General features: G+C 39.9%; 1 protein-coding gene across 2 annotated transcripts in view; it reads right to left on the bottom strand.

Moving 5' to 3' along the window:
* The window catches only part of LOC127423119 (3'-5' RNA helicase YTHDC2), a 76,859-nt gene that overhangs the window by 14,818 nt on the left and 46,860 nt on the right, over nucleotides 1–15,181 (bottom strand). For both annotated transcript variants that reach the window (XM_051667202.1, XM_051667193.1), the window contains exons 20-24: nucleotides 14,956–15,075; nucleotides 12,664–12,936; nucleotides 7,204–7,330; nucleotides 6,919–7,124; nucleotides 1,261–1,459 (exon numbers count right to left, since the gene is read on the bottom strand). In XM_051667202.1, coding sequence (XP_051523162.1) covers nucleotides 1,261–1,459; nucleotides 6,919–7,124; nucleotides 7,204–7,330; nucleotides 12,664–12,936; nucleotides 14,956–15,075 — 925 coding nt within the window. The remainder of the gene's footprint in view (nucleotides 1–1,260; nucleotides 1,460–6,918; nucleotides 7,125–7,203; nucleotides 7,331–12,663; nucleotides 12,937–14,955; nucleotides 15,076–15,181) is intronic.

The following is a 15,181-nucleotide window of genomic DNA, read 5'->3' as shown; positions in this document are numbered from 1 at the left end:
TTTTGGCCATCTAGCGGTTAAAAAATAAAACTGCATGCGTCTTGTGGAAGAACATTGTTTTGGTAATGACGTATGTTGTGCTTCGGCTCTGCTCCTCTGCGTGGATGAATGTGGTTTGAGGCACCGGTGTACAAATAAATACAGTATATCTTATCAGAGTGAACGGACAATTAAATAACGAAAGAAAAGACGGATATCCGAAAACATGTCATCTGAGCAGGTAAGTGCCATATCACATGCTGTTGTTTTGACTTACTGGAAACATTGATTTTTGAAATAGGAGACGTTACAAAAGTTAGGCAACGTTTGTTACATTAGACATAACGATTGCTATTCTGATAAGGTCAAACGTTGTAAAGTTTGAGGATATTCTGGCCATATAGACCACAGTAGAAACTAACTTATAGATTGTCATTGTTACCAGCCAGTGGTCAACATCATTTCAAGACTCACATGTCCTTGCCAAGCCTAGGACTAAAGGATTTATTGATATACATTATTGCCGTTATAAAGAAAAATACACACGTGTGCTAGCAAGTGACAAGTTCCGCACCGATTACAGTATAATTATTGTATGTGATTACACAACTATACATAAACCATATCAATAAAATAACTTCCCTGTTGAGTAAGAAAAAAGCCATCTCTGGGTCGCTTTTAAATCCTTTCAGATGTCGGAGTTGTCGCCACCTCTGAAAAGCCAAGCCGATGTTGATTCGGGTTTTATTACGGACTCTGTCGCTTTCCCTTTTTGCTTTTAGACTCTGCTCTGTTCGGGGTTTCTTTGTTTTTACAACCGATGATTCCCCGGAGGTTTTGCTCGTTCGTTGTGACAACAAACTTTCATCTTCACACTACTCCCATACATGCACTACAGTAGCCGTGGCGTATTTCTCTGTGTACGGATACGACGTAAACACACGGGCGAATGATGCATGTATGCAATATCAATAATTATTATAGGTTTATCAAAGTGTATTTGGGTAAAAATATGGGTTGGAAGATTTTTGTTGCACTCTCTCATTAATAACATTTTGTTATTTTTTTAACAGAAGAAAGTTAAATAGTGTAGCTTAATATGATAGTCTAACATGTTTCCATCCGATCAAATCCTAATGGATAAAATCAAGCCCCACCCTTAATAATTTCCCTTTATACGTCATCGAACAGAGTTAAATGCACTGCGGATGCCGTTTCATAATGAGACTATTTGAAATCTTCTTCTTTGCTGATGTGTGAGATGTATTTTCTCTCATGTACCTCCTCTGTGAACTGTAGGTTCCTGTAGCGCAGTACTTGGGAGTTTCGCACATCCTCCAAATATCGCCACAGTCACGGGAGTGACAGCGGAGCAGCACCTGATACTGGCGATCCTATGAGCTCGCGTCATCTCGTCATAAATCAGCCAATCACTGGGCAGACACTCCACTGCTGCTGTCTGGCCATTGGCTGGAGGGATCTGGGTATTAATTTTACAGAGGAAAGAAACATACAAACAAAGTTGATTACTAGGGGTGTGAAAACGAATCGATTTGATTCATAATTCACAGGTTTTCGATTAGATTTAAACATTTCTTTTTATATAATTATTGGTCTAGAAGTGTAGTCTAGAAATTGTACTACACTGGTTTTGTGGAGGTTCAGTGAAAAACCTAGGACTAGTTTTTTTTTTTAAATAATCTCAAATATTTATCGAACGATTTGATAGACACCTATGATTCTTGAGGCAAAGTTATTCAGAATGAGGAGATCTACCATATGATATGAATAACGTGTGTCTGTGTGAAACATTGCAGAATATACAACCATTCACACGCATGTAAAACTTAATCACACAAACATTCATAACTGTTATAGCGCCACCTATTGTCCGATCTCCACCAAATTTGGCATGCTTCTTCAAAATGATATCTTACATTTGCGTACTAAATGTGATGAAATTATGACTTTTCGTTTAGGAGTTATTGGCTTTTGTGTAATTAGGCCACACCCAAATTACCCTGTTACAGCCATGCCAAATAAAAAGTTAATTTTTTTTTTTTTAATAATTATTGATCTCAGCTGTCCAAAGATTCTTCCTGTACAGGTTTTGTTGCTATCACATAAAAAATCTAGGACTAGTTTGCAAAAGTAGGTTTTTTAAATAATTTCAAATATTTAACGAACGATTTGATTGGCACACATGGTCCTTGAGACAAAGTTGCTCAGAATGAGGCGATCTATCATATGGTATGTATAACATGTATCTGTAAGAAACACAGCGATATATACAACCATTTACAAAAAACGTGATAGCGCCTCCTTGTGGCCGTTTTGAACAGACCTCTAGGGCCAAGAGACAAACAGTCCTACCATGTTTCGTTCCGATAGGCCTTTTTCAACCTTATCTAATAGCTGCTGAAATTTGATTGGTCAATGGCGGCCGTGTTTATTTTTTCTCCCCAGTTTGGAATGCCCAATTCCCAATATGCTCTAAGTCCTCGTGGTGGTGTAGTGACTCACCTCAATCCGGGGTTGTTTCCGCGTCTGAGACCGTCAATCCACACATCTTATCACGTGACTTGTTGAGCGCGTTACCACGGAAACGTAGCGCGTGTGGAGGCATCCACGCACAACTCATCACACACCCCACCGAGAGCGAGAACCACATTATAGCGAACACGAGGAGGTTACCCCATGTGACTCTACCCTCCCTAGCAACCGGGCCAATTTGGTTGCTTAGGGGACCTGGCTGGAGTCACTCAGCACACCCTGGGATTCGAACTCGCGACTCCAGGTGTGGGCGGCCATGGTTTTAAAGATACGCGATTCTCCTCATAGACCTTGATGGCACCTTGGACAAAGACACTGCATGCAAAATTACAGGTCAATCGGACCATTGGCTCATTAGTTAGAGCCATTTTTAGGTTTTTCATTTTTATAGCACCACCAAGTGGCCGAGATGCGCAATTTTTTTCATGTGTCCTCAGAATGACCCCATAGATTAGTTTCCCAAGTTGTGTGAAAATATCTCATATCAATCAAGAGTTAAAGGCATTTGCATAAAAGTGGCCATGCACGCTTCATACATTAAAACTTTTTTTTGATAATTACTGATTTTCAGACTCCAGAGAATCTTTCTACACTGGTTTGGTTCAGATCGGTCGAATGGCCTAGAACTAGTTCGCAAAAGTAAGTCTTGCAAAAATAATTGCGAATATATTTTCATGACGGATATGAAATCGGAGATAGCCATTTTGCTCGTCTTGAGCCAAGGATTCTAATTAAATAAAGAGCTCCAGTGTGTGACATAAGGTTTAGACATTTAGTGCCCCCTATTGGCCGATTGGGGCGAGAACATGTGCATGCATAGCCAGCTGGAGTAATACTATTCCCTGAAGTTTCATGTCTCTAGGCCTTACGGTTTGATCTGCACGAATATGAAAATATGAGCAATTTCAATAGGTTTTCAGCACTTCGTGCTTGAACCCCCAACTAGATGATTTCAACTTAAATGTTTTGTGCACGGCAAGTCCCCAACTAAACAATTATAGCAGTTAAATAGCACTATTTTATCTTAATATAGAGAACAATAGCAATGAGAGTATTTTATTTCAGTAGTGGCCACACAATGACTTGCGGCTGTATCGATGGTTTAAGCGCGTCTGAATCGAGACAAGAGTGCTGCGAGCTGACATTTGCTCATGTGATTCTCAGATCAGACACGAGGTGCTCAAAAGCTGCTCTGAAAAAGTTTCAATGAGAGTTACGGATGGCACGAAGAGTGGGCGCGATCCCGATAAAGGGCGATGGAAGATTGCAGCGTGCGTCTCTGAAGGAAAGCACATGTAACTAATTTAATATTTATACATTTTAAAATATTGTACACTGTTTGGCCGAATTGCGATTCATTTGATTTTTAGTATTTTAAACCGGTTATTTATCAAAACTCGATTCAAAAATCATGTTTCTAGATTGATGCATATGAATCGGCAGGATTAGTAATCGATGCATCGAGAAAAAACTAAATACAAAACAAAAAAACAAACAAAGAGCTGCACGATTTGGTCAAAAATCATTGATGTCTTTCAGTTGACCCAAAAGTGAAATGAGTGAAAAATAATCCAGTTCTCTTTGTATTCAGATGTACCTGGATTGAAAGTGGACTCAGATCTCCTATTGGTCTACTTTTTAGTTGACGTGTCTTTTTTTTTTTTTAATCACGCAGATTTCCAGTTCTCTTGAATTTCCAGTATATTACTTTATTATAAGTAGTATATTTTTGTAGGAATTTCTTCTGTAATCTTTTTTAAGATGCTCTTGAACTTATGGAAGTACACTATATTGCCAAAAGTATTCGCTCACCCATCCAAATAATTGAATTCAGGTGTTCCAATTACTTCCATGGCCACAGGTGTATAAAATGAAGCACCTAGGCATGCAGACTGCTTCTACAAACATTTGTGAAAGAATGGGCCGCTCTCAGGAGCTCAGTGAATTCCAGCGTGGTACTGTGATAGGATGCCACCTGTGCAACAAGTCCAGTCGTGAAATTTCCTCGCTACTAAATATTCCACAGTCAACTGTCAGTGGTATTATAACAAAGTGGAAGCGATTGGGAATGACAGCAACTCAGCCACGAAGTGGTATGCCACGTAAAATGACAGAGCGGGGTCAGCGGATGCTGAGGCGCATAGTGCGCAGAGGTCGCCAACTTTCTGCAGAGTCAATCGCTACAGACCTCCAAAGTTCATGTGGCCTTCAGATTAGCTCAAGAACAGTGCGTAGAGAGCTTCATGGAATGGGTTTCCATGGCCGAGCAGCTGCATCCAAGCCATACATCACCAAGTGCAATGCAAAGCGTCGGATGCAGTGGTGTAAAGCACGCCGCCACTGGACTCTAGAGCAGTGGAGACGCGTTCTCTGGAGTGACGAATCACGCTTCTCCATCTGGCAATCTGATGGACGAGTCTGGGTTTGGCGGTTGCCAGGAGAACAGTACTTGTCTGACTGCATTGTGCCAACTGTGAAGTTTGGTGGAGGGGGATTATGGTGTGGGGTTGTTTTTCAGGAGCTGGGCTTGGCCCCTTAGTTCCAGTGAAAGGAACTCTGAATGCTTCAGCATACCAAGAGATTTTGGACAATTCCATGCTCCCAACTTTGTGGGAACAGTTTGGGGATGGCCCCTTCCTGTTCCAACATGACTGCGCACCAGTGCACAAAGCAAGGTCCATAAAGACATGGATGAGCGAGTTTGGTGTGGAAGAACTTGACTGGCCTGCACAGAGTCCTGACCTCAACCCGATAGAGCACCTTTGGGATGAATTAGAACGAAGACTGCGAGTCAGGCCTTCTCGTCCAACATCAGTGTCTGACCTCACAAATGCGCTTCTGGAAGAATGGTCAAAAATTCCCATAAACACACTCCTAAACCTTGTGGAAAGCCTTCCCGGAAGAGTTGAAGCTGTTATAGCTGCAAAGGGTGGGCCGACGTCATATTAAACCCTATGGATTAAGAATGGGATGTCACTTAAGTTCATATGCGTCTAAAGGCAGATGAGCGAATACTTTTGGCAATATAGTGTATATTAATGACAAATGTCTGTGATACAAAAGTGCTTGCATTTTTTGGGGCTGCAGTTTACGCTGTGAACATTTCAGTTTAAAATATTTCACATGGTGGGCCTGGGTAGCCCAGCGAGTATTGACACTGACTACCACACCTGGAGTCGCGAGTTTGAATCCAGGGCGTGCTGAGTGATTCCAGCCGGGCCTCCTAAGCAACCAAATTGGCCCGGTTGCTAGGGAGGGTAGAGTCACATGGAGTAACCTCCTCGTGGTCGCTATAATGTGGTTCTTGCTCTCGGTGGGGCGCGTGGTGAGTTGAGCGTGGATGCCGCGGAGAATAGTGTGAAGCCTCCACACGCGCTACATCTCCGCAGTAACACGCTCAACAAGATGCGCGGATTGACGGTCTCAGACGTGGAGGCAACTGAGATTCGTCCACCTGGATTGAGGCGAGTCACTACGCCACCACGAGGATATAGAGCACATTGGGAACTGGGCATTCCAAATTGGGGAGAAAATAAAAATAAAATAAAATAAAAAAACATTTCACATGAATATACTTCCATACCGAGTCCAAATCAAGTAAAATTTTGTCATCCAATATAATTTGACTTAATTAGACTTACATTAGGGCTGCAACTAATGATTATTTTAATAATAGCTTAATTTTCTATTATTTCTTGGATTATTCGGGTAAAAAAAATTACATTTTAATTGCTGTTTTTTTATTAAAATGTGTTTTTTTAAAAACAGAAATGATAAAGGACGTAAGGATTTGGTTCAATTCACGGTACTGAATTCACGATTCTATACTCTCACCAAACGTTTAACAAAGCCTGAATCATGAAAAGTTAAGCTTGAATGTTTATTATTATCATGACTTTTAGGACATATGCAGAACAGTTCCTTTACTTGTAAAACTTAACAAAAATACTGTTCATCAAAGAGTAAAATGATCCACCAAGGATGGAGTGGGACTAAAATTAACCTCAGCAGAGGTGATATATACATTATTATGTTAGATTTATATGCTTGTACACGGTCACCGATAACATTTTTAGTATTTTAAATTAATGCACTAAGTATTGTCACTGATTACATGTTTCTAAAATGTTCTTTCAGTAAAATCATTTTTGCTATACTATATATGTACTGGTGAAATCAGACATTATCAGGACAATGAAATATCAAGACTCTTAGCATTATTATACATTATATTCACCATTATATAAAGTTTAATATAGTCCAATAAACTGTAAACGCAGTGCAGATTAATTTTTGTGCTGAAAAGTCGAATCCTGGTGCTCACTGTATTACATGCGCTTACATAGAAGGGGAAACCATCTAAAACACTTTAAACCTGTCACTGACCTTCTTGTAGTGAGGCTGGTTCAGGACAGAGGTTGAGTGAAAGCGGACCTTCTTCTCTTTGGATCCCATCAGTGTCAGGTTTTCCCGGTCCACATGGATGAGGTTGGGATACATACCAGCGACCAGCGCTGCCTTCACCACGGCCCAATTCTCCGAGTTTAGATTAACATCACGAATGTCTCCACCGCCCCTCGCTCGCACAAAACCTACACGAGAGAATGACTCAGTCAAATGAATGAGAGTAAATGAATGGAAAAACACTTCTGGATCAACGGCTGCTGTTACCTGTCGCTCGGAGCTGTCCCAACAGCTGTGTCCGCATCCCGACGATGATCTCCATGGTGGCCTGAGAAAGGAAGTTCTTCTCACAGAAGGCTCTTTCCCAGCCATCACTACGCGCCTTCTGCCAGGCCTGCAACACAGTGAGATGATATATCCATGTAACCAACATTAACAGACAGATGTGAGTGTATAACATGAATCTGTGAGCATCTAGTCTTGTCTTGATTGGCATAAAGTCCGGTCCACTTTACAGCTTACTGAGACCAAGAACTGCCCCACTTAGACAGGAAGAGACTGAATAATAGTGATAAGTTCTGTTTTTTCGACAAAGTTCTATATATGAAGTGCTCATTCTAACACCTGGTAGCAATATTGGAGGCTTGCTATGTTGAGGAACTTACTGCCATTTTTGAGCAATACACATCTGATGTTTTGTGGGTGGTTCATGGACGTCCCGTCCAAGGCTGAGACCAATGAGCAACTATTCAGAGGAATCTGCTTTTTTATCTTCTCATCAACTGCTTGGATTATTGCCATGAGTTCTTTACTTAAACCATATAAATAAATACAAGAGCTATACTATACAGTATATACCCTTCATGCCATCAATAATACCAGTGCTCATTTAAGAAAAAGAAGAAAGTAAGGCTTAGCCTTATGTTTATTACATCAGTGTACAAAAGCAACAAGTCAGGCTGCAATTCTAGCTTCAAATGTAAATTAATTCCGATCAGTGAGCCCCACTTGCATTAATTGAATGTTCACTTTTGGACATTTTTACCTGCTGTTCGTTCTCAAGTTCATCAGACACGTTACGAACGCCTCGAGTGGGAGCTCTCTATTTTCTCTCACATGGGTGCAGCTTTTCTGTATCAGCGGCACTGAGGTTTTATTATGCAAGCCTTATTTCTAAATACATATTCTACAGTTTACATAGGCCTAGAGACATGAAACTTACATACACCTTAACCAAATACATTTAAACTCAGTTTTTCACAGTTCCTGACATTTAATCATAGAAAACATTCCCTGTCATAGGTCAGTTAGGATCACTACTTTATTTTAAGAATGTGAAATGTCAGAATAATAGTAGAGAGAATGATTTATTTCAGCTTTTATTTCTTTCATCACATTCCCAGTGGGTCAGAAGAGACTTTGTTAGTATTTGGTAGCATTGCCTTTAAATTGTTTAACTTGGGTCAAACGTTTTGGGTAGCCTTCCACAAGCTTCTCACAATAAGCTTTGAGGTCTTGAGGTCAGGGCTTTGTGATGGCCACTCCAATACCTTGACTTTGTTGTCCTTAAGCCATTTTGCCACAACTTTGGAGGTATGCTTGAGGTCATTGTCCATTTGGAAAACCCATTTGAGACCGAGCTTTAACTTCCTGGCTGATGTCTTGAGATGTTGCTTCAATATATCCACATCATTTTCCTTCCTCATGATGCCATCTATTTTGTGAAGTGCACCAGTCCCTCCTGCAGCAAAGCACCCCCACAACATGATGCTGCCACCCCCATGCTTCACGGATGGGATGATGTTCTTCAGCTTGCAAGCCTCACCCTTTTTCCTCCAAACATAACGATGGTCATTATGGCCAAACAGTTCAATTCTTGTTTCATTAGACCAGAGGACATTTCTCCAAAAAGTAGATCTTTGTCCCCATGTGCACTTGTAAACTGTAGTCTGGCTTTTTATGGTGGTTTTGGAGCAGTGGCTTCTTCTTTGTTGTGCAGCCTTTCAGGTTATGTCGATATAGGACTCGTTTTACTGTGGATATAGATACTCGTCTATCTGTTTCCTCCAGCATCTTCACAAGGTCCTTTGCTGTTGTTCTGGGATTGATTTGCACTTTTCACACTAAACTATGTTCATCTCTAGGAGACAGAATGCGTCTCCTTCCTGAGCGGTATGATGACTGTGTGGTCCCATGGTGTTTATACTTGCGTACTATTGTTTGTACAGATGAATGTGGTACCTTCAGGCGTTTGGAAATTGCTCCCAAGGATGAACCAGACTTATTTTTTTTTTCTGAGGTCTTGGATGATTTCTTTTGATTTTCCCATGATGTCAAGCAAAGAGGCACTGAGTTTGAAGGTAGGCCTTAAAATACATCCACAGGTGCACCTCCAATTCAGTACACCTCCTATCAGAAGCTAATTGGCTAAAGTCTTGACATCATTTTCTGGAATTTTCCAAGCTGCTTAAAGGCACAGTTAACTTAGTGTATGTAAACTTCTGACCCACTGGAATTGTGGAAAAATGACTCGTGTCATGCACATAGATGTCCTAAACGACTTGCCAAAACTATAGTTTGCTAATATTAAATCTGTGGAGTGGTTAAAAAATGTGTTTTAATGACTTCAACCTAAGTGCATGTAAACTTCATTTCTAATATTCATTTGTTTTTAACAATCCATACACCCAAGTAGATTTTAATGCATGCACCAGTGACACCAGTGGAAAGTTTCGAGTGCATCTGTGATCTGTGTAATTCTTCCTCTCCTCAGTCAGTCGTGAACTGCAGTGCTGCTCTCATGCGCCATCATTAGAGTTTAATGTGATCTCATGTTACGTTAATGAGATCAAACGACTATGACAACGGAAATTTTTGTCAGCAATTTTTTTTTATTGTCAACGTTGTCGATAACGTTGACTAATCATTTCAGCCCTAATATATATATATATACTGTATATATATATATATATAAATGTCAATTAATGCAATATCTGTTTTTTTTTTACTTCCTGAAACTTCACAAATGTTCTTCCCCACTTCCTGTGGCTAAAATCGGCATATATAAATTTCTAGGTGGTACACTTAAGTTTTCTCTTGCAAATAAAGTTTAATACTAATTTAATCTGCCAATTTGATACTATTATTAAAAAGAAGTCCACTGGAAAACGGCAAGATTTTGACCAGCTTTTAATTACAGCATGTCCATTGATTTTATGGCATGTAAACATATACTTGTATCAAAGATTTACACCTGTAAAAATGTCCAATTAACTCTTTCCGCAAAAAAACTGAACATTTTTTAAATAAATGATGACTAACCAATTTCTTGCACGTTCTTCGAGACAAAGTATAAAGTAAATATATTTATGATTATATTTTATGTTTGTTTTAATGTACCATGCACCATAATTAATCACGATTAACCCTTTAAGCTCGGGCCCGTGGGGGAAAAAAAAAAAATCGTCAAAATATGAATAACTACAGTCTTGACCAACACAAAATATGTATCGTTTGAAAGCTTAGAAGCTCTACTTTCCAATGCATGTAGACATTATGACCAAAACTGAACAAGTGCTTTGACATTTGCAATAAATCAGAAGTATTCTATTTTGATAATTTATTTTAAAAATTGCACTGTACATATTATTGCAATCAGTAATGTAGGGCTGAGCAAACTGGTGGTCTCTTTAGATTATACATTTGAATTAGATATCTCTTTAACATGACGTAGTAGCACCAGACTGGTGTGACAGGCTCATTTGCATGCATATTAAGGACTGTTGCACCTCTTATTGTCAACACAGTTCACAATAATGTCTGCTCCTGGAGTAGCAGACAGGATCACTCCCCCCGCCAAACACCCGTGAAAGCTGCGACCATTCAACTACAGGACTAAAACGTTCCTACTGTACTCACTGTAATGCAGCTTCTGTGTCTCAATTGATAAACTTATCATGTTTTGTCTCATTGTACAGCCTACAAACTGAACAGAAATGTGGTGAAGTTTGTGGAGATGTTTGGACATTCTGTGATACTATTGGAAGATTTTCCATGATCATAAGTTTAGGAGGGCATGGTGGTGTGCCTCTCCCCCTCCAGACCCGTGACCATTTGCCTCTGTATAATATTAATGTGCTTACCCCAGTCCAGCCAGCTGGGCATCTGCATATCAGATTTTGGTTCCTCTCCTTTGTCTCGGTTATTGCTCCCACTCTGATTGCCTTCTCTTTGTAATGTCAACAATATCTTGCTCAGGGTATAAGAAGAGAAACTTAAAGGTTTGTGGGGAGATGCTTGTAACTCAGCTCTACGGCACGCCGTGGTGCATAGTCACTTTATTTTGGGTATGTTTCTCCCACTTGCTGTTATATTGTAGATTTGTGTTGTTTATTAAATAACTTTTTATGTATGAAACGTTGAGAATCTTTACTTGTTACTGCTTATTGTGAACTAAAGTAATTAAAATCTTGATTCACTCATTAATCCCTGTTGTAGTGAGTTAGTGATGTTAAGATTTCTTACTGCTTAACTCTGAACCTCTGAGATAGATAGGCTATCTTAACCACAGAGGCTCTGGCTAATTTTACACATTAATGCTCTCTGAACAATCAAGTACGACTTATGTTTTATAACAGTTTCTTACAAAGTATTTATCCTTGGACAAATATACTTTATTAACAATGATCTTAATGGAGTCAGATAAATAACTAAATTAAAACACGTCATCCTTTAACTGCTTTTTGTTACGATTATTGGTTCAAAATAGCAGCCTAGGCTTCTAGCCTTACAGAAAAACATGAAACTGATCAAATAGTCATGTGTCATATGTTGTTGGAAAGCTCTAAAAGAGTAGAATACAACCAGCTTATTTGTATTACTCACAGAGTAATAACTAAGTATATGTCTTTGACAATTATGTTGGTGTTGCTTATGTGCCGTGCTTTGCTTATAACTTTACGAAAAATAAACAGAACATATAATATCACATACCATTACTTAGAAGAGGTGATTATCTTTCAAACGAGCCCACACACAAGGTAATCTGATGTATAAATCATTAGATAATCCACATGAAGCACAATGTTACATATGACCACCAGGAGATGGCGCCAAATACATGACACAGACTCAATGATGACTCAAATGACACAGAATGAAACTCATTCTGTGAAATCTCATTACTAAAATCATGTCTGCATGCTATGCAAACCTTTAGTCATTGTTGTGTTTGCATGTGTAATTAGTTCTGATGTACAATTATTATGTTTTATTTGTTTGGAGATGTTTTTGAACACTATGATAAATTATTTTTGTAATGCTATAACTTTTGATTGCTTTGTCGTATCAACATAAAATTACTAAATACTTGAACACTTGTCGAGTTATAAGGCTTTAATTTTGAAAACACCTTCAGAGCTTAAAGGGTTAATCACAGAAAACTGTGCAGTTAATTAGTTACAACATTTTAATAGATTCACAGCCCTAACATAATGTATATAGAAAGTGTTTGAGTGAGGTCATTAATCCGTTAATGAAGCAGTTCAGTTTACTGGTGTTCAGCTATGTCAGCTCAAATGGGGAAATTTTTATAAATTCTTTCTAGATATGTCGTCTTATAAAACATTGTTAGTGCATTGTTAATATCTCGCTATTATTTTTTTCATCATATTTAAAAAAAAAAAATTCTCATTTTGACAAGTTTAACACTACATGATTCTCACTCACCTGGAAAGCCCTAAGCAGTGCCATGTGATCACTGAAGGTGTTGGCAGTGAAGCGTTTCCTACACAACATGGCGACTCGTTTCTGTGAGGCTTGAGAGGGCAAAACAAACGGGTCTCTGTGTGCCAGTGTGCAGGCGATGGTGAGGATTGGGTCCAAACACTTCAGTACCACCGCACACAGAACCATCTTCCCTAGATGAGGCTCCACGGGCAGGTCAGCGAGGTGGAGGCCCAGATCAGTCAGGTTCTCCCACGGGTCCATGGCATCGATGGTCTACATACATGAAGAGTACTTCAATACTTTTGCTCTTTTTATTGACACAGACAGCAACGAGGAGCAATTACAGTGCATCCGGAAAGTATTCACAGCGCTTCACTTTTTCCACATTTTGTTATGTTACAGCCTTATTCCAAAATGGATTAAATTCATTATTTTCCTCAAAATTCTACAAACAATACCCCATAATGACAACGTGAAAGAAGTTTGTTTGAAATCTTTGCAAATTTATTAAAAATAAAAAACAAAAAAAATCACATGTACATAAGTATTCACAGCCTTTGCCATGACACTCAAAACTGAGCTCAGGTGCATCCTGTTTCCACTGATCATCCTTGAGATGTTTCTACAACTTGATTGGAGTCCACCTGTGGTAAATTCAGTTGATTGGACATGATTTGGAAAGGCACACACCTGTCTATATAAGGTCCCACAGTTAACAGTGCATGTCAGAGCACAAACCAAGCCATGAAGTCCAAGAAATTGTCTGTAGACCTCCGAGACAGGATTGTATCGAGGCACAGATCTGGGGAAGGGTACAGAAAACTTTCTGCAGCATTGGAGGTCCCAATGAGCACAGTGGCCTCCATCATCCGTAAATGTTGAAGTTTGGAAGCACCAGGCCTCTTCCAAGAGCTGGCCACCTGGCCAAACTGAGCGATCGGGGGAGAAGGGCCTTAGTCAGGGAGGTGACCAAGAACCTGATGGTCACTCTGACAGAGCTCCAGCGTTTCTCTGTGGAGAGAGGAGAACCTTCCAGAAGCACAACCATCTCTGCAGCACTCCACCAATCAGGCCTGTATGGTAGAGTGGCCAGACGGAAGCCACTCCTCAGTAAAAGGCACATGACAGCCCGCCTAGAGTTTGCCAAAAGGCACCTGAAGGACTCTCAGACCATGAGAAACAAAGATTGAACTCTGTGGCCTGAATGGCAAGTGTCATGTCTGGAGGAAACCAGGCACCGCTTATCACCTGGCCAATACCATCCCTACAGTGAAGCATGGTGGTGGCAGCATCATGCTGTGGGGATGTTTTTCAGCGGCAGGAACTGGGAGACTAGTCAGGATCGATGGAAAGATGAATGCAGCAATGTACAGAGACATCCTTGATGAAAACCTGCTCCAGAACACTCTGGACCTCAGACTGGGACGAAGGTTCATCTTCCAACAGGACAACGACCCTAAGCACACAGCCAAGATAACAAAGGAGTGGCTCCGGGACAACTCTGTGAATGTCCTTGAGTGGCCCCGCCAGAGCCCAGACTTGAACCCGATTGAACATCTCTGGAGAGATCTGAAAATGGCTGTGCACCGACGCTCCCCATCCAACCTGATGGAGCTTGAGAGGTCCTGCAAAGAAGAATGGGAGAAACTGCCCAAAAACAGGTGTGCCAAGCTTGTAGCATCATACTCAAAAAGACTTGAGGCTGTAATTGGTGCCAAAGGTGCTTCAACAAAGTATTGAGCAAAGGCTGTGAATACTTGTGTACATGTGATATTTTTCATTTTTTATTTTTAATAAATTTGCCAAGATTTCAAACAAACTTCTTTCACGTTGTCATTATGGGGTATTGTTTGTAGAATTTTGAGGAAAATAATTAATTTAATCCATTTTGGAATAAGGCTGTAACATAACAAAATGTGGAAAAAGTGAAGAGCTTTCTGGATGCACTGTGTGTGGGGTTTTACTGTATTTTACTTCTTGCATTAAATATTTTGAATCTACTTGGCTACAGTGGCTGTTTGGTGGAAATGATGGTTCCTCTGATTGAAATCACCATTTTAGAACATTTCAGAGGAAATGCATAAATATCAAGAATATCTAATATTGCTAAAAGTGTAAAAAAAAATATATATATATCTTTAGCTTTATCACCCTGCCCTAATGCATAAAATGAATACCCATAATAGGCCAATCAAATTTCTGTATCCATTAAAAACCAAGTAAAAATCTGTTCTGAGTGTGAGATGTCACAAGAAAGAATCCAATAATTAGGTGTAACAGTCAGCATCTGACCTTCAGCATCTGTACAGCATGTTTAACTGTGTGTAGGTGAGGTGGCTCAGGTGCTTTAGACAGGAACTCAGCAATCGGACAAGTGACGGGAGCCAGAAGTTTAGTGTGCAGACACAGTTCCTGTGAGACAGACCGACAGAAGACTCCTTTAATCATGGGCTTTGATCCGAATGGCATTTCTGCACAATATGTAAATTATGCAAGCTTAATGCATGCACAAATACCT

Source organism: Myxocyprinus asiaticus, chromosome 3, assembly GCF_019703515.2.
Source record: "Myxocyprinus asiaticus isolate MX2 ecotype Aquarium Trade chromosome 3, UBuf_Myxa_2, whole genome shotgun sequence".
Lineage (NCBI taxonomy): Eukaryota > Metazoa > Chordata > Actinopteri > Cypriniformes > Catostomidae > Myxocyprinus > Myxocyprinus asiaticus.
The sequence above is the reverse complement of the archived record's forward strand: the minus strand, read 5'-3'. Positions and strand labels throughout refer to the sequence as shown.